This window comes from Phocoena sinus, chromosome X (genome assembly GCF_008692025.1).
Source record: "Phocoena sinus isolate mPhoSin1 chromosome X, mPhoSin1.pri, whole genome shotgun sequence".
Lineage (NCBI taxonomy): Eukaryota > Metazoa > Chordata > Mammalia > Artiodactyla > Phocoenidae > Phocoena > Phocoena sinus.
In genome coordinates, this window is record NC_045784.1 from 43,439,191 (window position 1) to 43,465,331 (window position 26,141).

The 26,141-nt window shown below is 50.6% G+C and overlaps 1 protein-coding gene across 3 annotated transcripts in view; it reads right to left on the reverse strand.

The window, feature by feature from the left end:
- The window catches only part of OTUD5 (OTU deubiquitinase 5), a 28,602-nt gene extending 2,461 nt beyond the window's left edge, over positions 1-26,141 (reverse strand). The window contains exons 1-8 of one of the 3 annotated variants that reach the window (XM_032619496.1): positions 24,783-26,141; positions 14,710-14,800; positions 6,392-6,456; positions 6,148-6,304; positions 5,903-6,051; positions 2,100-2,303; positions 421-622; positions 219-332 (exon numbers count right to left, since the gene is read on the reverse strand). In XM_032619496.1, coding sequence (XP_032475387.1) covers positions 219-332; positions 421-622; positions 2,100-2,303; positions 5,903-6,051; positions 6,148-6,304; positions 6,392-6,456; positions 14,710-14,800; positions 24,783-25,373 — 1,573 coding nt within the window. In that variant the 5' untranslated portion in view covers positions 25,374-26,141. Of the gene's footprint in view, positions 1-218; positions 333-420; positions 623-2,099; positions 2,304-5,902; positions 6,052-6,147; positions 6,305-6,391; positions 6,457-14,709; positions 14,804-24,782 lie in introns of all 3 variants that reach the window. The other 2 variants (XM_032619494.1, XM_032619493.1) reach the window with 2 other exon arrangements.

Genomic DNA, 26,141 nt, shown 5'->3' on the forward strand with positions numbered 1-26,141 from the left:
TCAGGCCCCCATCACTCTTTTCTCTAAGGAGAAGACTCCTCTGGGCCTACAAAACCCCACTCAGATCCGCCTCTGGGACAGACTCTTGGACCTGAAAAATTCTCTTTTCCTGGGGAGATGGCCAGAGGCCCAAGAAGCCCCCTTTGCAGGACAAGCTGGTTCTGCCATCTCTCCCCAACTCCCAGCTGGCCCCTGGACCATAGACAGAGGAGGCTTACCAAAGGCAGAGGGGGACATCTGCTGAATGAGGGCCCGGCACTCCAGAGTAGGGTAGAGGGACACGAGGGGAGAAGTAGCCCGGTCGGCCCCTGTCGAAAACTGGCTGCTCGTACCTGGGGCAGATGGACAGTCAGAGGCAGGGCTCAGGACCTAGGCAGGACCTCCTGACCCCTGCATGCTCCCTATCAGCAAGTCACTGACCTGGTGCACAGGGTGAAGGAGGTTTGGCAAGAGCTAAGACAGTGCCTGGGGAAGGAGGCTTGATGCCCAGCTCGGCATGCAGCTCAGGGTGCTCGGGTGACGAGGCTGAACTCCGCTGCCTTGGGGACCGGCTGGTCCACTCCTCCAGACCACTGGAGGCTGCTGCTGTGGCAGAGCTGCACGTGGCGCTGGCTTTCCGGGGCTGCAGTGAGCAAGGATGAGGAGGTAAAGACCAATACCAGTCGCAACCCTCCTCTGCCCCATTCCCAAAGGACTTGCTCTCTCCCAGGATCCTGGCTATGATATAGCTTCTACATAGGCCACCACCATTCCTGTTCACACAATGGACCACAGGGTGAAGGTAAACTCTTTTAAAGCCCCTCTCACACCCTTACAGCCAATCTGACAGGAAACCTGTTACCTCCACCTTCAAAATAGATCCAGAATCTATCCCCTTCTCACCCCCTCCCTTGCCAGCACTGTCATCAGTCACCAGAACTGCTATGGTAGCCTTCTCCTTTTTGGTCCCCTGCTTTCACCCTTGCCCCCCAGAGTCCATTCTACACTCAGCAGTCAGGAGGATCCTGTTAAATCCTAAGTCAGATCCCACTCTTTCTCTGCTCACAACCCTCTCATGGCTTCTGCCTCATTCAGAAAAAAAGCCAAAGTTCTCACCACAGCCCACAAGCCCCTTCCAATCTGGCCCCACCGCCTTCCGACTCCATCTACTACTACATTCTCTTCTGCCACAATGGCCTCCAGGCTGCTTCTGAATCACACCTGGTGTGCACTTACTTCAGGGCTTTTGCTCTAGCTGGCCCTCTGCCTTCCCTGGCATAGGCACTTAATCCCCTCACCTCTGCAAGCTTTTGCTCAAATCTCACCTGCTCTGAGGCCAACCCTGACCATGCTATTTAATACTGTGAACTCCCAGCCCCACTCAGTCCTACTCATCCCCTTTATCCTGCTCTACATCTTTCACGCACACCACCCCTCAATTAATTTATTCATTATGTTTATTTTGTTCCACTCTGCATAAATGTAAGTACCACAAGTACAGGGATCTGGGACTGCCCGGCTCACCAATGTACCCCTATACACTGAGAACAGTGCCTGCAATAAATATTTGTTCAACGAATTACTCAGCTCTTGCCAATGTCTATTAATCACTCTAAACTCCTTGTGATTCCTCAAATGCCTGGCTGTCATGCCCCACTCCCTGCCCTAAAAATTCAACCTTTCTGTGTGGAGACTGACCAGAGCCCTCACCTTCACTGGTCTCCCAGCCAGGGTCAAGGGTCCCACTGATGCATGTGTTTCCCTTAACAGACAGAATCACTGAGGGTGGAGTGGGCCAGACCTGATTTTACATTCTCAGCACACAGCCTGCCACACAAGAACATTCAGCAAGAGCCTGTCCCTCTGAAACTATCCATGAACCCTGCATGTCACCATCAGTGGCTGCCCTCCCTCACTCCTTAAAAGAGCTAGTTCTGCACAAACGTTGAGAGTTCTAAGGCACAATGCCAAGACTAAGGCCAAGATAAGGTACAGACGGGGCTGGGAGCTTCCTTCTCTCCCAGATGCCAAAACTGCTTAGTTTTTTTCTGCCTGTCTGTGGGCAGAACGTGGGAATTAACAGGTTCTTAGCCAGGCTAGTGACAGACCCCAGGACCCACCTGGCTGGGGCCACGGACTTGGCGAGCCTGTTTCTCCTGATCCCTCAGCCACTGCAGGTAGGACTCGCGAGCCACCTGCTCCTCAATGGCCTCATTTGTGGCCTCCCAGTCTGTGGCCCGCTTCTTGTCTTCCAGCATCTGCTGTTCAATCCACGACTCCTCCGATGTTTTTATGGCATTCTTCATCAGGGACTGCTCTGCAAACTGCAAGGAGTGGGGGAGGAACAGTGATGTGGGTGACACTCTGAACTCTGGCCAAGAGCCAGAACTGGCTCAGGGAGGTGGGCCCACAGGCCCGCAAGAGAGGAGGCACAAAGGCAGGTACTCTTACTAAGCAACCCCCTGGGCAGGCTGCCTATTCATCAGGGGCTGGGGGAAGGCAGGTTTGGGTCGTGGGACGTGTCATTCCAAACTCCTATACTCAGAAGCTCTGCTCCCAACCCCAAGACACCTCAACTGAAGGACTAAGTCTGGGGCAGTCAGGTGTCCTCCAGCCAGGGCTAGAATTTAAAGAAGCCTCACCCAGTGACGACTCAGTTGTTGAGGTCTTCCTCACCTACGCCCAGATGGGATAAGGAGAAAAGATCACCCGAGAAGTGAGCTCTGTGTGCACAGGGTAGCGGGACTATTGGGGCATTTAACTGGACAAGAGAACAGTGTCAGCATGGTGTGAGGTGCTGTGAGTTGTGGAACACTGTGTGAGAGTGTTCTCTGTCAGGCTGTGAGACATAACAGATTTTTAAAAACGGAATAATGAAAAGTATCAGTGCATATCCCAGGGAATAAATGTGAAGTATTGTTCAGTGAAACTTATTTTAATGCACATATACACACCACACACCAATGTGTGCATGCACTAAGTAATGATGTAAAATGTAATTTTTTACCCATGGATAACAGTCCAAAAAGAATGTAAAACTCTGTTAGAATAAGGGGAAAAAATCTAAACACACAACTTCAAAGAAGATATACAGATGGCAAATAAGCACATGAAAAGATGCTCAACACCATTTGTCATTAGGAACTGCAAATTAAAAATAACAACAAGGTACCCATCAGTCAAAGATATCAGTAAGAACTATAGCTTCCTGTAGATATGGATGGTTACATATAGAAATATTTCTAGATACGTGTATACACACAGGTTAGTATATACACATATACTTCCTTGTTTTGTCAGCTGAAAGGGCCTAGAAACAAGGATAGCCCAATAGCAAGGAGCAAACTCAGCACCCAGATGCTGGTTTCCAATAACATTCTCCAATAAAAGGAACTAGGACTCCTTGGAGAAATGGCTGGTTCTAGAAATGGGGCAGGAAATATACAAGGTGAGCCTGGAGCACCTTGTAGTGCCAGAAAGTAAGTATTCAAAACAAAATAAAACAGGGACTGCCCTGGTGGCGCAGTGGTTAAGAATCGCCTGCCAATGCAGGGGACACAGGTTCAAGCCCTGGTCTGGGAAGATCCCACATGCCGCGGGGCAACTAAGCCCGTGCACCACAGCTGCTGAGCCTGCGAACCACAACTACTGAGCTTGCGTGCCACAACTACTGAAGCCCGTGTGCCTAGAGCCCGTGCTCCGCAACAAGAGAAGCCACTGCAGTGAGAAGCCTGTGCACTGTAACGAAGAGGAGGCCCCGCTCGCTGCAACTAGAGAAAGCCCGCGTGCAGTAACGAAGACCCAACACAGCCAAAAATAAATAAATAAATAAATAAAGTAAAATAAATAAATAAATAAAAGAAAAACGAACAAACCAAGAAACACCCCACGCTCCCAAAACACACCACCACAATGATGGGGGTATGTCAGAGATGCAGGAACCAACAAAAGGAGCTCCCAATAGCCAAAATTGGAAAAATCTGAGCATCACATAAAAATACTATTGGATTATAACCCAAAGTGTAAAAGTATTAAAGATATACCCATCAGTCCACAATGACACAAATGATTGAATAAATTAATAATGGAGGATAAGAGACAAATCTCCCTTGCAGAAGAATTCCAAATAATTTATGTAGATACTCTGCTCTCAAGAAGATGGAGTGTACCCTCTTTTTTTTTTTTTGGCTGTGTTGTGCGGCTTGTGGGATCTTAGCTCCCCAACCAGGGATTGAAGCCGGGCTCTCGGCAGTTAAAGCACGAGTCCTAACCACTGGACTGCCAGGGAATTCCCTAACCCCACTTCTTAAGTGTGGGCTGTAAATGACTTCCTTCCAAACAGTACAGCATGGAAAAGGGGGTGGTGTGGGGGAAGACTAATTTTACAGTGGAGAAAACTTGATAAACACTACTTCTGCCAGATGATCAAGGTCGACATCAACAGTTATAAATCACGTTCACAGTATACACTGTTGATATGATGTGATGAGAACGGCACTTTACCACTGTGATCCTCCTCCCTGAAGCCCACAGCCCCAGTCTAATCATGAGAAAAACATCACATTCCGAAAGAGAAACATCCTACAATATAGCTGACCAGTACTCCTCAAAACTGTCAATGTCACCAAAAACATGAAAGTGTGAGAAGCCATCACAGACAGGGGAGCCTAAGGAGATATTATGACTTTAGTTAATAATGATGCGTCAATATTGGTTCATATATTGTAACAAATGTATCACAGTCATCTGATATGTGAATAATAGCAAAAATGTGTGCAAGGGGGAGCAGGGTATATGGGAACTCTTTACTATCTTCTCAATTTTTCTGTAAATCTAAAACTATTCTAAACAAGTCTACTAAAAAAAAAACTTAGGGCACTCACATTTTTAACAAAAGGAAAAAGAAAAGATACATATGATCAAACCACAGAAAGTCACGGATGAATCTTAAGTGTACGGTGTTACTTGAAAGAAGCCATTGGAAAAACTACATACTGTTATGATTCCAATTGTATGACATTCTAGAAAAGGCAAAACTATAGAGTCTGTAAACAGATCAAAAACAAGGAAATTCAGAAAAACTGTCAAAGAAATATGGTCTTTAGTTAATATATCAATATTGGTTCATTAAGTATGACAAATACACTATGCTAATACGTTAATCATAGGAGGGTATATGGGAATTCTATAATCACAATAATTACATAAATCTAAAACTGTTCTGAGATTAAAAATTTAAAAAACAAAACCAAAAAACCTTTATGCTAGAGGGTGTGTTGGTGTTAGGGTGTGTTTCCTAAAATGAGGCAGGAGCACTTTCTGTTTGTAGGAAGTGAAACCTGAATAGAAGATACCAAAATCCCCAGCAGACAACTGTTTATGAGACAGAGAATCAGAATCTGTCACTGTGTGCTGAGAAAATGTACTGCCACCTTCTGAGCACCTATTAGGCACCAGGCCCAGTGTTAGGCACTTTCTGTATCGGCCAAGCTACCAGTCAAATTACTTGTACAATCTGCCTTAGGTCCCAAGCCAGTAAGTTGTGGGGCCAGGTCTACACTCCAAGTCTCTGTGACCAAAGTTGTCTGTACCTGCTGAGGTTCGGAGGAGGATCCGTGTGGGTGCCAAGACACCCAGACCAAGCCCTGGTTCACAGTTCCCAAGTGTGACTCCATATCCCCAAATGCCAACCCTTAACAGGCACAAAAGATGGGTGAGCCAGCTCAGACAGGCAAACCAAGACCACAGAATGAGCCCTGAGAGATCACCTTGGGTAACTTCCTAACTTCACAGAGGTGAGACCTTACGGGCGACTCAGAGAGGGGACAGGATATTTTTGTGGGCTAGGGGCAAAACTGAAACTCCAACAGAGATTTCTGGTCTCTACATCCAGCATCCATTCTGGGCACGGGGACCTGCTTACCCCCGGTTTGAATGATGGCAGGCCCAGCCCCACGCCAATGGTGGCCTTGTTAGGATTCACCACTGAATTGTAGTGGATATTCCGATGGTAGCTGACACGGATGGGTTCATCCTCATTTTGATGGATCCCATGGAATGTGTTGATGGGTTCTGCAGAGAAAGAGAAGGAGGGAGCATCCACAATGGGCTGGGTGGGGCAGGCTCGGACCAGGCGTGATCAGTCGCTCACCAACACCACAGAAGTACCTGTGCTGTACTGGTACACCTCCACGGGCCGGTTGTACATCTCTGCCATGGCCTGCATCTCAATGTGGTTGCCATGGCAGTTGTTTTTCCGCTTCCGGTTGATGTAGGTGGTAAAGTCCTCTGTGACATAGTTAGAGAAGTAGTCGGCATTCTTCATCTGCAGAATAGATCAGAGGAGCAAGCTCTATGTGGAGAAGAGATCCTCCCACTCTGCCCCCACCCCAAGGTCTCTGCAAGGTCTCACCAGATAGTCCATGCAGTGCTTTCGCACAACCTCATGCATGTCCTGGTCTCCATACACCTGGTCAGCTGTGGGGACAGAAGGAGAGGCTGGGGTCAGAGCTGCCACCAAAGAAGAGTTCTGAGTCACAGAACATCCTTGGGGGTGGAGGGCTGGGGGCTAGGGAAATGCCCTTTCCTACCCTAAGGCATGGAGAGTTCTTGGCCTTGTGGGCTGGAATAGGGTCATGAAAAAAGAGGCAGGCAGGGACAGTCTTTAAGAACAAGAGTACAGGTAAGAGGGACACAACCACAGGCCTCTTGAGCAGATGACTTTGTCAACAAACATTTTAAATCCCTAAGTGGCCTTAAGCACCTTCAATTCCACATACACCCCCTTCACTTTTCACATGAGGAAATTGAGGCTCGGGGAGTTTGTGGCTTGACCAAGGTCACACAGAAGTCAAGTCTGTGACAGATTCAATTCTATAATTCAGTTTCCTGACTCTCAGGAGTCAGTATGGCCTTTATAAGGTTTAAAAAAAAGGAAAGGAAAGGAAAGGAAAAACAACTGGGCTCTAAGCCCAATTCTGCTAGGTACTAGTGAGCAAAATGACCAGAGGCAAATGACCCAAGTGTTCTGACCTTCATATGCCTCACGTGTAACATGGGATGGAGCTGGATGACTTCCTGGCAGGCCTCTCGTGGGATTAATGAGATAATAGGTGTGAAGTGACTAGCATTGGGTTTGGGACAGAGCAGTCACTCAGAGCCCCCTTTCCTGTAGTGGGGCCTGAACGTGCAGTACTGTGAAGGTGATAGAGGTGAGTAAAATCCTGCCCCTATCTGCAAGAAGCATGTATTCTATAAGAGAGATAAGACACATATGCACCTAACTTAAGCTTAATTCAGGAAAGGCAGCCTGTGGCCCAAATGGTCCAGGCATTATAGGGTTTTGGTCACAATAAGAACTAGGCTCCCTCTGCCTCACTTAAGGATGTTCAAACATGCTGTTCCCTTTTCAAGACATTATTTCCATCCTCCTTGTCTGCCTACTTATCAAATATCAATGTATTCTTAAAACAGTTCCCCACCCTCCAGGAGCACCTCTATCACCAGATTTATCAAAGGTGCGTACAGACTTCATCTGCCTGATCACACTGGGTTCCCACTGAGGGCAGAGGGCAGTTCACATCCAAGTCCACCCCCAGCTCAGAGCCTGATGCAGTGCAAGAAATTGGGAACAGTTTGCTGAGTGGATGGGAAGGCTGCGGGAGCCAGGGAGCCTTCTCCCTGAGAAATTAAAGTGGGCTTGAAGATGAGGCATGCCTTATGTCCATTGGCTAAGACGAAGAGGGAATTTCCCTTTGTCTCCCCGGAGGACCGTTGCTCTGACGGGATCTCCCTGGGGCACTGGGGCAGGGGCAGGGGCAGGTCCTGCAGGGAACACTGCAGAGTTCTTCCATGACAGCCAGTCTACCTCTGTGAAGAATCGCTAGAAGAACGCCTTTGCTGCCCTCCCCTTCCTTCCCTGGAGGGTTATGTGAGATAAGGAGAAAAAGGTCGCTCTGAGATCGAAAACGGGGCCCATGCCTGTCTCACGTCCTCCTGGAGGTGCAGAGACCTAAGAGGGATGGGGGGTGGGGGCTGTGAAGGCGCAAAGGGGTAGTCCCTTCACCGATGTAAACAAGGATGTGGGTTCTGCGGCCACACTCTCCCCTGCCCCACCCCCCAGCAGCACTTCCAGCAAGTCACATGCCCTGTGCACAGGCTGGGGGCCCCCTGTCGCTGCCTTTCTTAGAAGCCAGGACCACAGAACCCGCTGTGGCTGCCGGAGCTGCCCGAGGAGCTATTTCTGTAGAATAAACTTGGGGTGCCAAAGAGGCAGTGCTGTCAGCAGCTGCAGTAAACAGGAACTGAGACAGGAGTGAAGAGGTTAAAAAATAGGGGTTGGTCTGTCAGGCTCAGGGAGGTGGCTGAGATGTTCCTAGGGAAGGGTCAACAGGCATTTCCAGGCCTGGGAGGTAGATCTACCCGACCTAGATGCGAGATGCAAGAAGTTGGGGGAAAGAGGGGAGACTGTGGACAGGGAAGGGAGTTGGGGGAGAACCTTCCCATGAGGGTCCCCCCATTGCCCTGTCACTGACTCCTTTGCCTGACAGAAAGGCTCTTCTGCCTCCTAGCTATGTGGCACTGGAAAAGGCCTTTAACCAAGCTATGTGGCACTGGAAAAGGCCTTTAACCACTCTGGGCTGCAATGTCCTTATCCATAAAGTGGGGGAGATAACTCCTCTTCCTCTCATGGGGCGTTGTTAAGACTACAGGGGATGGTCTGTCGAACACCTAAAGCATACTAGGTGTTCAAGAGACAGGGCTCCGTTTGTCATAAGGAGGACGATGACTCCTTCAGATAGCTAGCCACCCACAAGTCAGCTAGAATGTCACCGGAACCACTTATTAAGCCCTTCCTCATTTCTGTTGCACTTCATCAGCCACAGGAAAGCCCCAAACTCAAAGTCTAGGTTGTCCCTCCTCATGAAGGCAGAACTGGTTCTCTACCTTTGCTGAATCCAAAGGTCCACAAGCCTACATTCTGTGCCTGTAGTTCAAATCTTCAGCAACCAAACAGGCCTCATAAAATGGGTTCCTTACATGTGGGCAAAGTATGACCTTCTCTACTTATCTATAAAATGTAAAATACCACCTTCTCTACGGTACATGTATTTAATCACAGCTTTTGGGAGGGGGGAACCCACCTCACTGGTTATAAGATGTACCCTAGTTTGGGGATCATCAACATGGAAGAAAATGTGCATCTCTGAACCAAGGAAACAGAGCAACAGTACCTTGCCAATGAGGGAGAGTAGAAGGATCTTTTGAATGACATAAGGCAGGAAAAACACCCAGTGCAGGGCTAAGAACACAGAAATCCTCACTCAGGAGATGCTTGTCTGATTTTGCCAGCCCTACCTCTGTCCTCCAGGAAGCCCTCCTCCTCCCGAGAAGGTGGCACATGGAGCCAGGGGCTGAGCTGGATTTCCCTGTGGGGTCTAAGGTGGAGGGAAAGGGCCCAATGGTCCTGCAGAGGTAGGGGAATTCACAGCACTTGTTTTGATAGAAACCGAAACTCCTCCTCTTGCTGACACTGCACTTGGCAATCTGCACCTGCTCTCCCCTCCCAGAGTCCAGCTGAAAGGGGGTCCCCACTACCTCACCTCTGTCCCCAACCAAATAGGGCTCAGAAATCCTCAGTACAATACTACAGTTGGTTCCACCAAGGCCTTTTCACATTCTAACTCATTCCATTCTTACCCAAAAAACCCCTACTTTACACAGGACAGATACTGAGGTACAGAAATGTGGCATAGTTGGCCCAAGGTCACACATTTGGGAGGTTGAAGGAGAGGCCAGGCTTTCAAGGTGTAACTGGTAACTTCAAGCACTGATGCCCCAGGTGACATTACCACCACTCCCAATCCAGCTATCACTTTAGCCACCTGACTCTCTAGGCCAGGCCTGATCCTGACTGCCTCAGTTTCCCCACCAGCACAAGCAGGAATCAGCTGGAACGCAGGAAAGGCCTGAAAGTGGGCAGAGATTACAGGTATCAGGGGCTGTACCCCTCACTAGGGCCACAGAGGTCAGCATGAACTATCCCTCCCCACACCCTACTTCTGTCCTTTCTCTGAGCATACAGAGACGCCAGCATAGAAATGCATATGTGCATGCACACAACCAGCAGATCCTGCCAAAGATGTTCCCTGAGGCCAAATACTCACACAACAACCCTCACAACTGCAGAGAACTATTGCATCCAACAAGTAGATGCCCTTGCCACCAACCAGGAAAGACTGAAGGCTGGACAAGATACGAGGCTGTACAAACTGAGGACCCCTCCACACCTCCTTCCTAGCCTTTGCCACGGGGCCTGATGGGAGGGGGGAATAGCCAATGGCTCTAACAGACTTGTCTCAACCTCCCTCCCCTGCTGCCTGGGGGAAGGTCCCCCAAAATGTAGTCACTATTTTTTGAGGAATTATGTGGAAGAGCAAGACAGGAGAGTCTGGACTCTCTAAAGAGTTTAAGGGGAACTTCATTGGAGGTCCAGTGATTAAGACTCCATGCTGCCACTGCAGGGGGCATGGGTTCAATCCCTGGTCGGGGAACTAAGATCCCACATACTGCGTGGTGCAGCCAAAAATAATAGTAATAAATTAAAAAATAAATAAATAAAGAGTTTAAGTACAAGGCCCTACAATTTGTTTTAGAGGCACCTGGGGATTACCTCCCTACCAGGCTGCTGCCTGCCTGCCTGCCTACCTGCCTGCTGGAAGAGCCACAGCGAGTTCCACTGAGGACAGAAAAGGAAGCTTGGTGTGTGCAGGGAAATCTAAAAACAAACCACACGAATGTGTGTACAAAGTAGTAGGGGGAGACAGGACCTGCTCTATTCCCTGCTTCTCTCCTGGCCCAGTGGGAACCCTGGCCCCACTGAGGAGATGAACCCAAAATAAGGCCTCACCTGCCTGTCAAGCAGCTGTGGTGCATACCTGGCCTGTGGCCCCAGCTACCCCAACTGGCACACCCTCAGCGGGGGAGACAGCAGAACTCAGCCCTCTCAATAGCCTGGTCTCTGAGATGCCTGCTCCTCTACTCAAGAATGCCCATTGCAGGACTCCCCTGGTGGTCCAGTGGTTAAGAATCTGCCTTCCAATGCAAGGGACGTGGGTTTGATCCCTGGTAGGGGAACTAAGATCCCACATGCCGCAGGGCAGCCTGCATGCCACAAATAGAGAGCCTGCGCGCCACAACGAAAGATCCCGTGCACTGCAACTAAGACCCGATGCAGCCATAAATAAATAAATAGATAGACAGATAGATAGACAGATAAATAAAATGCCCACTGCAAAGATGGGAACACTGAAGGAGGCAGGGCAGAGAGAGGTCAACAGAAGCTGGTGTACATGGTGGCCCATGGGATTCTTCCCCTTCTGGCCTGGTTCAACCTCAAACACCAATGTTCTGATACTGGCTGTGTGACCTAGATAATAAGGCCCTGACTTTCTCTTAAGGCCTATTTCCCTTTTATAGAAGAGTCAAAATTGATCTAAGATCCATTCCTCCAATGCTGATAGTCCATGTTCCAAGACTAAAAGGTCCAGAGCAGTGGGCCTCGCTAATGTTTCTGGGCCCCATCACTGTAACGTGCACAGTCCCAGCTGTATCCCCAAGGCCCACGCAGACACACGCACATGTGGCTGCCACCCTGCCCACAGAGGCTGAGGCCAAGGCCAAGACCAGGGCCAGGGCCAGGACCAGAGGTTTTTGCTGAGTCAAAGCCATATAGAGAGAGGGAGGGAAGAGAGATGCAGACTCACGTTTCCAGGAGGAGGTTATCTGAGCATAGCAGGGGCAGGGTGGACCACAGGATACCTCTGGGACCCAGGCTCCCAATTCCACTCCACCCAAGCCTGTGCCAATGCTCATGAGTTCCCAACAGGTGGTGGTGGAAAAGAGAACTGGGCACAAGCAGTGGATATTGGTTCACACTGGGGACACCCAGACCTCAGAGGTAAAACAGAGGGTAGAAACCCACCTGCCTCAGGATTCCTAAGAGTAGAGGACCACAGGTTCCTAGTTGGAAGAAGTAAGACCCAGAGAGGTCAAGGAATAAAGCCAAGGTCACCCAGCCAGTTGACAGCTAAGCTAAGAAGCTAGGGCTTCCCTAGGGTCATAGAAAGAATGTGTCCTTTGGATACCTCTTGGTTCCCATGCAGTTCTGCCACTAATGACCCTGAGCATGTCACTTCCCTTTCCTGAGCCTCAATCTTCTCATCTGTCTCATTGGATAATGATCGCAATTTTGCAGGTGAACCTGAAGCACCCTGAGGAATGCCTAGCAATCACTCGGGGTCAAGGAACGACACAGTGGTCTCTATGTTGGTCCCCCCTCCAATTCCAGCCCTCAGTTACGTGGTCCTTTTACTATTCAATATGTGGCAGCCTGTAGCCCTTCTCAGCAGAGCCTAGGGTAACTACCACCTGTCCCTGTCCCAAGCTAGGCTGGAAGCAAAGGGGCAGCAGAAAGCTTGAGGATAAAGTCCCCTTCCCAGGCACATGTCCTGTGCACTCTGCCCCAGGGAAATCTCAAGGTGAGGCCTAGAGACCCCGGGATCATGTACTTCTCAGGGAGAGGCCGTGGGGCTTCTGAGGTTTTACGAAGAAAACCCAAGGGCAGCCCAGTCAGAGGAAATGTGTAGCCATAGTGCTGATAGGGAAAGGCCTTCAACCTGTCATGGTCAGCTCTTCCTGTAAACTTAGGCCCCTTACTGGAAGGCCCCAATGAGGGGGAAGGGTCAGAAGGTGTTTGGGGAGAACAGCTAGATGGACACACACTTAAATTTTGTTCTTGACATGGGTTACTGCCAAGCCAGGTCCTCACCAGGCCCAAGGTCTGCCTCAAAGGCCACCCAAGATCCAGATGCCCAGCTGCATTCTCTGACCCTCACTCCACCAGCAGCCTTGCTTACCCCACATTCAACCTAAGGTCTCGGCACAGGCCTAACACCTAATGGGCCCCCACATCTTCTTTCTTTGCCTTCCTTTGGTCCAAGATGCCCCCAAACCTAGCTCTTTCTCTAGGAAACATCCCAGGGAGAACATGGACTTGAGCCACAGGGATAGGAAGGTTGGAGTTTTCCCAGCCCAGCAGATTCCATTGCCTGAACCTCTTCTGCTTGGTAGAATAGGGAGGCAACCAGTCATCCCACCTAACTTTCTTTCACCCACTCAAACATTTGTGGCTCTGAGGCACCACTAATAATAGCATTCAAGCTTTATCAATGCTATTGTTCCATGAGAGTCTACCAAGTCAGGCACTAAAGGGATTTACTAAAGTAATCTCATTTAACCATTATAATACGACATCTTTTAGCCTCATGGTACACAGGTACCTGAGATACAGAAAACAGGCTCAGGGAAAAAAGAGGGGCTTGCCCAGGGGCACACCAAGAATCAGTGGTAGAGCCAGAAGTGGAGCCTGAGTCAGTCCAGCCCACCAACAGACATGATGGGTCTGCACAGACTAAGAGAATAGCAGACCCAGAAGGGATTCAATGAGCCCTTCAGAATCAACACCATTCACAGATGGGAAAATGGAAGTTATGAGTCAGGGGAAGAACTAGAAGAAAGGGCTTCTGACTCCCAGCTCAAAGCTCCTATTGGAGGGCACTTTTCCTTCGGAGATATCAGAGCTCCAAAGGGAGGATCAGATCACACTCCCAGCTTCCTTTGGACACCAGCACAGGACCTCACAATTGCTTGTTGAGTCAGAGATTCAGAGCCAGAGAAGCTTCAAAGATCTAGCTCAGACTGGATAGTAGATGGTATTAAGGAATTATTAATTTTGCTAGGTATGATAATGGCATTTTTGTTATGTTAAAAGAGAAAGAGAGGACCCTTATCTGTCAGAGAAACATACAGAAATATTTACAAATGAGATGATCCATGATGGGGTTTTGCTTTAAAAATACTCATTTCAGGGCTTCCCTGGTGGCGCAGTGGTTGAGAGTCCGCCTGCCGATGCAGGGGACACGGGTTCGTGCCCCGGTCTGGGAGGATCCCACATGCCGCGGAGCGGCTGGGCCCGTGAGCCATGGCCGCTGAGCCTGCGCGTCCGGAGCCTGTCCTCCGCAACGGGAGAGGCCACAACAGTGAGAGGCCCGCGTAACGCATAAAAAAAAAAAAAATACTCATTTCAGAAGAGTAAAAAAGAGTGGGTGGGGTAGTGATGAAACAAGGCTGGCAATATGTTAACAATTATTTTGAAGATGAATGATGGGTACATGAGGGTTCACTATTCTTCTTTGGTGTAAGTTTAAAAAAAGTTCTATGATTCCAGGGCGACAGCTGTGTGCTGCAGTTAAGAGGCCTCAGACTAACCTAACCCAGACTCCGACTCCCGACTGTTCTATGTACTTCTGACCCTAGGTAAGTCATTCCCTATTTCTGAGATGTTTTTCTCATCTAACAACTGGAAGCAATAGTCCTACACTTACCTAGCTTGGAGGAGAATTAAAAGGGTTTCCTGTAGTGTCTGACAGAGAAATGTGTCCCTAAGTAATGTTATTTTCTTTATCACTATTATTGCTGTTATTACTCTCATACCACCATACTGCCTCATGACTGAGGGCTAGAGGCCAGACACTAACTTGAGGCTGGGGCCTGGAGTCCCTAAAAGATCAGCTAACTCTGCCCCCAACTCTGTCACATGGGTTACTCCTGACAACTGGGACACAGCTCAGGGGCAGCCCTAGGCCCTTGAAGGCTGAGGCAGAGACTCACCTACAGCCCGGAAGAGACAGGCGCCGTCCTCCTTCATCTGCTTGATGATGAAGCCCTTCTTGTCTCGCAAGGCCTTTTCAAACCAGTGCTCCTGCTGGAGGGAAGAGGTGGGGGTCAGCAACAGGAAAGGCCTGTACCCTCGCCCCAGGGCCCTGCCCCTGAGCTCGCAAGGGGCCCAGATGATTGGCTGAGAGGACAATGGGCAGGGTCCAGTTCTCTGCCCTGCTTGACAACTCTATGTGCATGTGAAGCAGGAGGAGACCCTTTCTTTTAGGGAATCAGTCACTGTGTGAGCAGACTTGCTCCCAGAGGGGTCTCAGCTGCCCTAAGAGCAGAAGCCCCATCTGTATTCTGACCACTGCTGACCATGCTGAGAATCCAGTGTTGGGCCTTCCCCTAGGCAGCCAGAGGCCCAGACCCAGCAAGTGCCTGGGGGGGAAAACCTGGCTCTACCTCGAGGAGTTTCACCTGGGGACCCTCTAGTCACTTAGGGTAGGGGAGATGTTTAGGAGGGAGTGACTGGCAAGAGTCTAGTTCCTGAGCTCCACATACAGCTAGGGAATTCCAAGATATACTGTATAAGGCAAAACATATGCAAAGTATGATCTCACTTGTGATAGAACACATTTAACATATATATATGCATATGTATACAAACACACATGCACACAAAGTTGGAAGACTTTACACGACAAAATATTATCCCCAAATGTTGGTATTACAGATGATTTTACTTCACCACCTCCTTTATAAAAAGAGGTATACAATACCTTACCCAAAATTCCAAACTTCTAAAAGCTTTTAAAACCAAGTCTTTATCTAACTCATATAGCATCACAATCCGACCTGAGTTGACAAGAACCCATTTATTCCAGCTAGAGGCGAATATTCAAACATTTCTATGCAGAAACATTCAGGTGTTTGACTATGAGGTGCGGCTATAGACCCCACGGGAGGTGTTACATAATACACAGTACACATACCAGGTGACTTTCCTAAATTCTGAAATTTTTCTGAATTCCAAAGTACAGCTGGCCCTAAAGGTGTGGGGTTAAGTGAATCTGTACAAGTGTGTATTTTCAGATGTTTTTTAAAAAGATAATGGAGAGGGACTTCCTGGTGATCCAGCGGTTGAGATTCCACGCTTCCCCTGCAGGGGGCACGGGTTCAATCCCTGGTCAGGGAACTAAGATCCGGCATGCCGCCTGGCGTGGCTAAAAATGAATGAATGAATGAATGAATAAATAAAGGAGAGATGAATAGGCGGAACATATAGGATGTTTAGGGCAGTGAAACTATGCTACATACTGTAACAGTGGTTACATCATTATACATTTATCCAAACCCATAGAATGTACAACACTAAGAGCAAACCCTAATGTAAACTATGGGCTTTGGGTGATTATGATGTGTCCATGTAGGTCCAATGATTGTTAACAAATGTATCACTTTGGTGGGGGACACTGATTATGGGGGTGGCTCTGAATGTGGGGGGGGCAGGGGGTATATGGGAACTCCCTGTACCTCCTGCTCAATTTTGCTGTGAACCTAAAACTGCTCTAAAAAATAAATCTATTAAAAAATAACGTCCGTGTCACTTAAAACATGTTTTCCATCTCAAAACAAAACGAACCAGAAGCAGCAGATCTTTCCCAGCCTCCTCGCGCCATCTGCTGGCCACCAGAAGAAGCCAGCCTGAGCCCGCATCAGGTCTAGGGACCAGAAATCCCAAGGCTGCTCCTTGGGGACACGACCCAGCCTAGGGATTTACAGGATCTGGGCTAATGCCAATCAGGCAGAGGAGGTCACCTCTCTGCAGGCCATTTTTAGCCAGCTCAGGTGAGAGAAATTCCTGGCAAAGTAGGAAACACAGGGTTTAGAGGCTAAAAAGCTCTGGGTTCCAACCCCAGCTCTGTCACTCACTTGTTGCATGAGTTCCGGTAAGCTACCTGAACTCTCCAAGCCTTAGCCTATCAAACGGGGGATATGTGATCTGCCCGACAGCTGTCAAGAGGTTCAGAGGGGCTTCAGGACCTGAAAAGGCTTTCTAAACAACATACCATGCACTGGTGAGGTGGTCATCAGTAACAGAAGGGGCAAGACCAGCACAGACAGAGATGACATACAACTGAGAGGCCCTCAGAAAGTCCCAGGTGAGTGGCTAGACAGGAGGGGATGAAGAGAGGGTGACAAGGGAATAGCCAGTAGCCCCACCATCAGGGCCCGCACACCAGGAAGGTGTGGCTGGCTTTCCAGAAATGACAAAGGCACCTGGAAGCTCTTAATGGGCTTCCACAGCACAAACTCTTGTTTGGGTACAACATTCCAGCAGTCCAGGTGTCCCTCCTGCCCTGAGGCTGTCACACTGGACTGGCCTACTCCAGCCAGTTCCCCTATCCCTGACCTGCAGGGTCAGCCATCTCCCAGCACCATGGCGCCTGCCCTAGCCAGGGGTCTTCAGCAGGGAAGCTGCAACTATGACTACAACCCCAGACTGGACAGAAGAAGTAGTTCTAAAAAAGCAGGGCACACAGCAACCTCCTGCCCTCAAGGATGGGGGGAAAAGAGATCGAGAGGGGGCAGGGGATCAAAGAGGACGAGAGTGGCTCCTACTTACTCATCCAACAAAGGTTTACGAGGCAGCTACTAAGTCAGACCCTGGGCTGGCAATGAGGACAGAAAAATGAATCAAATTTGGTCTCAACCTCGATAAATTCATAAACTGCTAGAGGGGTGGGGAAATAGGCAATGTCCACACTGAAGTGTGAGCAAGGGCTTTGAAAGAGGTGAACACAGGTGTGCTGTGAAACAGAGGAAGGGACCTGGCCAGTCATTAAGGCTGGCACTTGAGAGGAGGTGCCACCTGGGTAAAGGAGTAAAACACCAAGACCTCCAGAAATGCTTGTTAATTGGATAAGAGATCACTTCTGTCACTCCAGGGATGCCAGAGGCCCAGCAATGAGTTCAGCAGAGCTAAAGTCCTGGATAGGACTAGGCAAGTAAGCAGGGCAGGGCCAAAAAAAAAGATGAATTCGTATTAGCCGAATGCCTGCCCATGCCAGGTGCCAGATGCAAAAGGTGACCTCATTTAACTGTCCTTACCACAGCTCAGGTGGCAGGAAGCATTATCTTCATTTTACAAAGGCAGAAAGGAACTGGGGTTTGGGCACCAGCAAAGCCTAGCGTAAAGGCAACAAGAGAAGCCTCATGAGTCACAGCATGGCGATGTACCTGGCAGCCCATTTGGGAAAATCCTGATTTGTCCTTAAAAATGAAGAAGGCCTGAGCATTCCCCTTGCACAAGCAAGGCTTTGGTACTGGGGCAGCCAGACTGGCATCTGGGCCTGGAACTGGAGGCCAGACCACTAGCCACCCACTGCCTTTGGCACCAGCAGCCTTTAAAGCAGGCTCTGGCTGAAACCCCTTCTCTCTCTCCCTCTGCGGGGAGAAAACAGGGAGGTCATGGTCCTGGGCTCCAAAAAGAGCTTAGAGTCCCAAGAGCTCAGAGCACAGTCTTTTCCTTTCCCCAGCTGGATAGGAGCCTCCAAGGAAAGTGCCAACTTGAGAGTCGTTTAGGAAAATGGCCCAGGAAGGAAGGTCTGGCGGAAGTGAAAGGTGGGAGCTGGCCCAGCCATAAGCTACATCAATGTCCATGCCTAAGAAAGTCAAACCCAGACCCTGGGACTTCCCTGGCGGTCCAGTGATTAAGATTTTGTGCTTCCACTGCAGGGTTCGATCCCTGGTTGGGGAACTAAGATCCCACATGCCGTGCAGCGCAGTCCAAAAATTAAATTAAAAAATAAATAAAATAAAATAAAAATACAAAAAGTCCAGACCCTGAATCTTCCAAGCCCACTGCTGAACCTGTGGGTGACTCCCTCCACATCTCTGAGCCTCCACAAAGGGGCTGGGCAAAGCTCTCTGACACCAGGAGATCCAAGGTGCAAGACTGCAACCTACTGGTCCAAAGGCACAACAGAAGTTGAAGCAGGCTGTGGGACCCAACTGACTGAGGTTTCAATCCAACTCCACTAATTATTAGCCATGTGATGAACTGCTCTGAGCCACAGTTTTCCAATCTGTGAAACGGGATAACAAGCCTCCCAATAATAGGGATACTGGGAAGACTCAAATATTATAGGACTTTGCCCAGTATGAGAGCACTTAATGAGTTCCCTTCCTCGCCCTGGAAGGGAAACAAGAACACCCCTGTAGTAGGCTGAATAATGACCACCCAAAGACATCAGGCCCTAATCCCTGGAACCTGTAGATGTTACAGGAAGAGGATCTTTGCAAATGTGTTAAGAATCTTGCGATGGGGAGATTATCCTGGAGTATCAGGGTAGGACCTAAATGCAATCACGAGTGTCCTTAGAACAGCAGAGGAAGACCTGATACAGACAGAGGAGGAGACCACCCATACACAGAGGAGAAGCAGGCAGAGGTCAGAGTGATGTGGTCAAAAACCAAGGAATGGGAGCAGCCATCAGAAGCTGGAAGAGGACTGGATTCTCCCATAGAGCCTGTGGAGTGAGTGTGGCCCTGCCAATACCTTGATTTGGGCCCAGTGAAACTGATTTCGGACTTCTGGCCCCCGGAACTGTGAGAGAATAAATTTCTGTTGTTTTAAACCACCCAGTTTGTGGTAATTTGTCACAGCAACCATAGGAAACAAATACAACCTCCTTGTAGCACTCCCTTGTGTGAGCTGTGAGGCAACGTGGCAATGCTCACATCCCACAAGATCCACCCTGTTTGCATCCCCCCAGGGAAAGGGTTAGAATTAAGGCTGCAGGGGCCTGGAATCCCCCCTCCCAGCCTGGGAAGCTGCTGACTCTATTGATGAATGAGTTGCCACTGAAACGGGGAGGAGGCAGGGGGAGATGGCAGCAGCAGTGGCAGCTCATGGACAGATGTCTTCCCAGAACCCACGGCCAAGAGGTTTTTAGTATTCTGGGCTACACAGCTCTGTCCCAGCAAGCCTGGTGCCAAGACCACCCCTCTCTCCCCCAAAATACCCAGGAAAACTGGCTCTGCTCCACGGGCTAAACATAGGCAACCCATCCAATGAGAAACAGACAGACACACCGCTAAGGACTAACACAAGCTCTCCAGGGCAGAGGAATGGGAAAAGAGCAAAAGGCCCCAAACCTACTGCCAGGCCACTGGGGTAGGGGGGTGAGGGGGATTAAAAAACGAAGATTCTATTATTCTGCAACAAAAAGAAACAAAGTCCTGATGCATGCTACAACATGGATGAACCTTGAAAACATTACGCTAAGTGAAAGAACGAAGTCACAAAGCACTGCATGTTGTATGATTCCATTTATATGAAATATCCAGAAAAGACAAATCAATCAAAACAAAAATTAGTGGTTGTCAGAGGCCGAGAGGGGATGAGGAGATGGGAGATGACAATGATGCAGGGTTTCCTTCTGAGGTGAAAAAAATGTTCTAAAATTGATTGACTGTGGTGATGGATGTACAACTCTGTGAATACACTAAAAGTCACTGAATTGTACACTTTGAACTGGTGAAATGCATGATGTGTGAATTATATCTTAAGAAAGCTGTTAAATACACACACACAGGGGGTTTCCCTGGTGGCGCAGTGGTTAAGAATCCGTCTGCCAATGCAGGGGAAATGGGTTCGAGCCCTGGTCCGGGAAGATCCCACACGCCACGGAGCAACTAAGCCCGTGTGGCCACAACTACCGAGCCCGTGTGCCACAACTACTGAAGCTCGCATGCCTAGAGCCCGTGCTCCGCAACAAGAGAAGCCACTGCAATGAGAAGCCCGTGCACCGCAACAAAGAGTACCCCCACTCACTGCAACTAGAGAAAGCCCACACGCAGCAACAAAGACCCAACACAGCCAAAAATAAATTTAAAAAACAAACAAAAAAAACACAAACACGGGACTTCCCTGGTGGCGCAGTGGTTGAGAGTCCGCCCGCCAATGCAGGGGGCACGGGTTCGAGCCCTGGTCAGGGAGGATCCCACATGCCGCGGAGTGGCTGAGCCCGCGCGCCACAACTGCTGAGCCTGTGCTCTAGAGCCCGCGAGCCACAAGTAGAGAAAGCCTGCACACAGCAACAAAGACCCAACACAGCCAAATATAAATAAAATAAATTAAAAAAAAAAAACAAAAAAACACAAACACACACACAGGGACTTCCCTGGCGGTCCAGCGGTTAAGACTCCATGCTTACACTGCAAGGGGTGCAGGTTCAATCCCTGGTCAGGGAACTAAGATCCCATATCCTGAGTGGTGAAGCCAAAAAATAAAAACAACAACAAGAGAAAACAAAAAACACACACACAAAGGCCTACAGCACTGGCTGGTGAGAGGGAAACTGGTAACTGCTTGAAACTTCATAGCATACTCCCAAAAGCCAAGGGGCCCCACTCAAAACTTTCACAATGGATGGGGGGAGTAGAGAGCAGAGAATTAAAGAGATTACAACTAGCTTCAGAGCAATGAGTACAACCTCCCTCCCCACCACTACCCATTTTATGGATGGAGAAACTGAGGCCCAGAAAAAGGAACTACCAAAAGATACAGGACTCAAACCCAGACCACCCAGGCAGAGACCACTTCCTGATATACCACTCTGCCTCCTCACCAGAGGAATCAGCAGGTTCCTAGAAGCCAAATGAAGGGTTTTTGCCAACAAAGATCAGTTGTTGCAAAGGTTCCTAGGAAGAACCCAGATGATCCTGGGGAAACTTCAAGAGAAGAATCAGCCAAGGTCCAAGGTGGGCCAGGTCAGGTATTCAGACACTCAATAACCTTGGGCATGGGTGGACTTTTGGCAGCTAAGCAGGAGATCCTGGGATTTGAACTCAGGCCTGCCAGCTCCAAAGCCTAAACTTTTTCTACACATAACCCTACCTCCAAACCATCCAAGAGGTCTCCCAACAGGCAACCCCCGAGCTTATTCACCACAGCATAGCTGGCCACAAAAATCACTGTCTGCCAACCCTGAGCCTCACACTGACCAGGCGACTTGTCCTGACCACCAAGCTTGGATGGTTGAGAGGGAACACAGAGGCAGGGGAGAGAGGAGAGGAACCCAGTTCTGCCTCGAAAGACACCTACTGTTCCCTGTCACCTCCAGGCCCAAAGGGCTTTGGTGTGAGCTCCCTAAAATCCCAAAGCTAAACAATACCTCACCAGCTCCTTACCTGACCAAAGAGAAAACTGTGGCCCAGAGAGCACAGGCAGACCTATTCTGGTTCACCCAGAAAAGCCCCATCAGAGCCAGGGTGGGAACCCAGGCATCCTGGCTTCAGTGTCAGGTCCACCCTCTCCCACCACTTCAGCACAAGTGCCCCCTTCACAAAATGCTCTGTGGCGTCCTCAAGCTCAGGACGCTCTCAAGCCATTCTTTTCAGAGGGGAGACTCTCGGCAAGGCAGCCATACCTGGGAAAGGAAACCCCTGACAACACCACCTTCCTAGCACTGGGACCCCCAGGGTGTCAAAAGGGCTCCTAAAGGCAGTAGATACAGTAACAGCACCAGGACAGACAATAAGTCTGAGTAGTCACAAGGACCAGATTCACCATCTGGGCTCCCTCTCAACAACTCCCCTCTTTCCCAAGGATTTAATTGGCCTCCGGGTTACAAATGCCCCGAGTGACGGTTCAGGACTAAGCCTAGGGCTGCAGGAAGAATCTCCCCTCTTTTCATCCCCAAGTTCAACCAGGTGAAGCAAAAAGAAGCATCTTCTTCCTCCCTTTGTCCCAAGAAGTGGGAGGACATGAAGCCTCTCCTCCTTCATTGGGAAGGGAAGGTATCATGCAACCACAGAGCTTTACTTCCATGTTCTTATGGGAACAATCACAAGGGAGGGACTCCTAGCCCAGGAGATGCAAAGGGGATGTAAGGAGGTGTCTTTCTAGTCACCATGGCAGCACATGACTTTCTCTCTGTTCCTGGGACTCCTTGTTTCTGTGGAGAAGGAAAGGCACACTTTACTGCAACCAGTGAGAAGAAATAACTCCTGGTCCTCACCCTGGCAGATGATTTATCCTGCCTGGAGAAGTAGTAATGCATGGAAAGGGAACAAGAACAGGAGCTCAAAACCAGGCCCTGGCCCTGGCCCCCGGGAAGTACACAAAGATTTACCTGAACCAAGAGGGAGAGGAATGTGGGTGGAGAATTTCCTGCAGTGGGGATGTCCCAAACCCCTTCCCTGTCTCTGGGAAGAAAAAAAGCTTATTGAAAGAAATTCAGGAAGCTCAGAATATTTCCCTGATCCAGGAAATTAGAAGCATAGCTGGGTCAGGGAGAGACTCAACACATCTCCTAGCTCTTGAGGGTAGGCCTCAGTCCTCACGTCCCCAGTACCTGACACCTTTCTCACAGAAAGTAAGGAGAACTTCCTAGCCTGAGCAGGCTCAGGTAGGGAGTTCTTATGACTGTGAAAAGCATCCAGGTCCTTCTGTCCAATGGGGGAGGCCTCAGGCCACATTGGGGAGGACTTCCCGTCCCTCTCCCTGGTGAGAAAGGATTGCCTGGTTGGGGGAGAAGGGAGGGGAGGAGGAGCCTCATACCCAAGGGGGGAGCTCAAGCCCCTCCCTAAGGTGAAGGATCTCTTGTCCCAGAGGGGTAGCTCAGGCCCCTGCGAGGAGGCTCAGACTCTTTCCCCCAGGATCCCACCTTACCCATGTCCCCAAGAGTAATGAGCAGCCCGCAGGACTTAGTTCAAAGTGGAAGGAGGGCTTAGGCTCAAGTCCTCAAGGCATGAAATCTTATGCCCCCAAAAGGCCTCTAAAACTGGGGTACACGTATGCTGAGAGAAAGTTCAAACTCATGAGGGGAGATGCGGAACCCTATTCCCCAGGGACTCTACCCATGTCCCAAGGGAAGGGTCTCAGGGCTCAAATCTGGTCAGGGGAGACCTCCTGCTCCTGAGGAGTACCTTAAGTTCCTTGAGGGGGAAGCTTGGACCTCACCTCTAGAGACATACTGGCTACTGGGGTATGTATGCATCTCTTGTCCTTGAGGGAAAGCTCAAGAGTCCTTGGCACAGTGTCTCAGATGCCCAAAGAGAATTCTCAGACCACTCCCTGAGGAGAAAAGTCCCCTAAAGACCTCTGTGGAGGGGTATCAGTCTCCTGAAGAGGCTTCAGACCCAGTCTCTGAAAGCCCCAGTCCATAAGCAGGGGCAATCCTAGGTTCCAGTATCCGAAACAGTGAGTCCTATTTTCTTGAAGAAAGGTTCAGGCCTGGTGCTGGGGGGGCGGGTGTCTAGACCTTAAAAATAGCTTAAGCTCCTAGAGAGAAATTCAGACTCTTGTCTCCAAAGAGGTCTCAGACCTCTTGGAGAAAGCACAGACCCTTGTCACTTAGAAGGGGATGAATCTCATGTACCCTAGTAGACTTTCTCGTCCCAGGGTGTTGGTTTTGACCCTTGTTCCCATAGGGAAGGGGATCTTAGGGGGGTATGTATGTGTGTGTGTCAGGCCCTTGACTTCTAGAAGAGGGAGTCTCAGACCCCACTGCTGCATGGTCCTGTGCTGTATCCCCCTGAGAAAGAGAAGGGGGTTGTCCTATATAGAGTGTCTCAGACCCCTGAAACGGTTTTGGTATCTTGGGGACACTCACATCTCTGAGATCTCCACCTTACTTGTATTTCCTGGAGAAGAAGCCTTAGACTCTTATCCCAGAGGAGAAGAAATCTCAAGTCACTGAACACAGACCAAGGTCCTCTGGAGAGTCATGAGACTCCCCTCTCAGGAGGCATTCCATCTTGCCTGTCTCTCCTGGGGAGTTCCTACCTATTGGCCCTACACGAAGAGGTCCCTGGGCCCAGAATGACAACTACGGCCCTAGAAGACATCACAGACCCCACTTTTAAGTCCTCCATCTTATCTGGGGCCTCTAACCCCAAGTCCTTGGCGGGGGAAATAGGGTCTCTCACACCCCCACTACCAGAGAAAAAAGTGCCAGGCTGAGAGAAGACAAAGGCCCCTTGGAGCGATCTCAAATAGCCTTCCTTGGGTCCCTACGTAGTCTGGGCATCCCGTCCACCACACCCCGTCACCCGTCACCCCCCGCCCATACCTGCTCGACGGTGGCGGGGTCCATGGCCTCGATGCGCGCTGCAGCCGCTTCATACTCATCCTCACTGTTGTAACCTGCGCCGACCTCCTCACGCTCAGGACTGGCCCCGCCAACCGCGCCAACCCCAGGGGCTTGACGCCGCCGCTTGCTGTGACCCGGCCCAGAACAGCAGCCGCCCACGCCCACGGCACTGCCCACGCCCACCACCACGCCCGCCGCGCCCACGCCCGTCGCTGTAGCACCCAACGCGTCACCGGGACCGCCGCCGGGACCGCCGGGGCCCCCGCAAGGAGGAGGAGAGGCCTGCTGTGGCCGGGGTCCCGCCACGGCGCCAGGCTGCACGGCCAGCGCCCAGCGATGGAGGGCACCCGGAGGCCCCGGGAGCGGGCCCTGAGGCGGTGGCGAGGCTCGAGGACGGGCGCCGACTCCCGAGTCACGGTCACGATCACTGCCGCCCACACCCGTGCCGCCGCCGCCCACGCCTACACCCCCGCCGCGGCGAGGCGCCGGGGGCAGCGGCCCGGGCGGCGGCGGCTCGTTGGCGGGGTCGGCGTCGGGAGGCGGTGGTTTCTTTTTGGGGAGAATAGTCATGGCGGCACCGCCGAGTACCCCCCACCAAACTCGGCGCGGGGCACGCCGGGAGAGGACCCGGATGAAGGGGGGGCTACAGTGGTGCGCGAAGCACGACGGGATCGCCGGGCCCCGGATAAAGAGATCGAGGCACCGGTTTTCGAACGTCGGCGGCGCGCGGGTCACGCGGCCGGAGAACCCGGATGTGAAGTCCAAGATGAAGGCACCGCGGCGAGCTTGTCGTAGCCTTCTCTCCAAGCCCAGCAAGTTTATTGCTATGCTCGTTCCGGCCTTCGGCTTCAAAGGAAACAGAACCAAAACAAGCACCTCTTCGCCCCGCCCCCTCGCAGGTTCTTGCACTACCGGGTGGGGCCCGGGGCGTTGCGCAGGCGCGCCGGGGCACAGCCCCGCCTCTCGCTCGGAAGTACGTGGGCAAAATCTTCGCCGCCGCCACAACAATTGAGGGCACCAACCAATCGAAGCGGTTGCGTGGGTCCTCGATGATGCCCACGAGCCAATCAGAAGCGAGCGATCGCCCTCCCCTGCCCTCTGTCTCAGATTTCAGTCAAAGTCGGCACCCTTGTTCCTTGCCTTTCCTCTTCGTCCCGTCGTGCTCTTGTCTCCCCGAGGCTCTGACTTGCAGGCGGGGGCACTGCAACAGGACAGCGTGGCCTGCCCCGTGCACGAGTTTTTAAGTCGCCTCCCTTCCGGGCTTCCAACTTGGCCCCAGTCAGCCGGACTGACTGGAAAATATCAACACTCCCAGAGGTTAGCTAGCCCCTGAAGCAT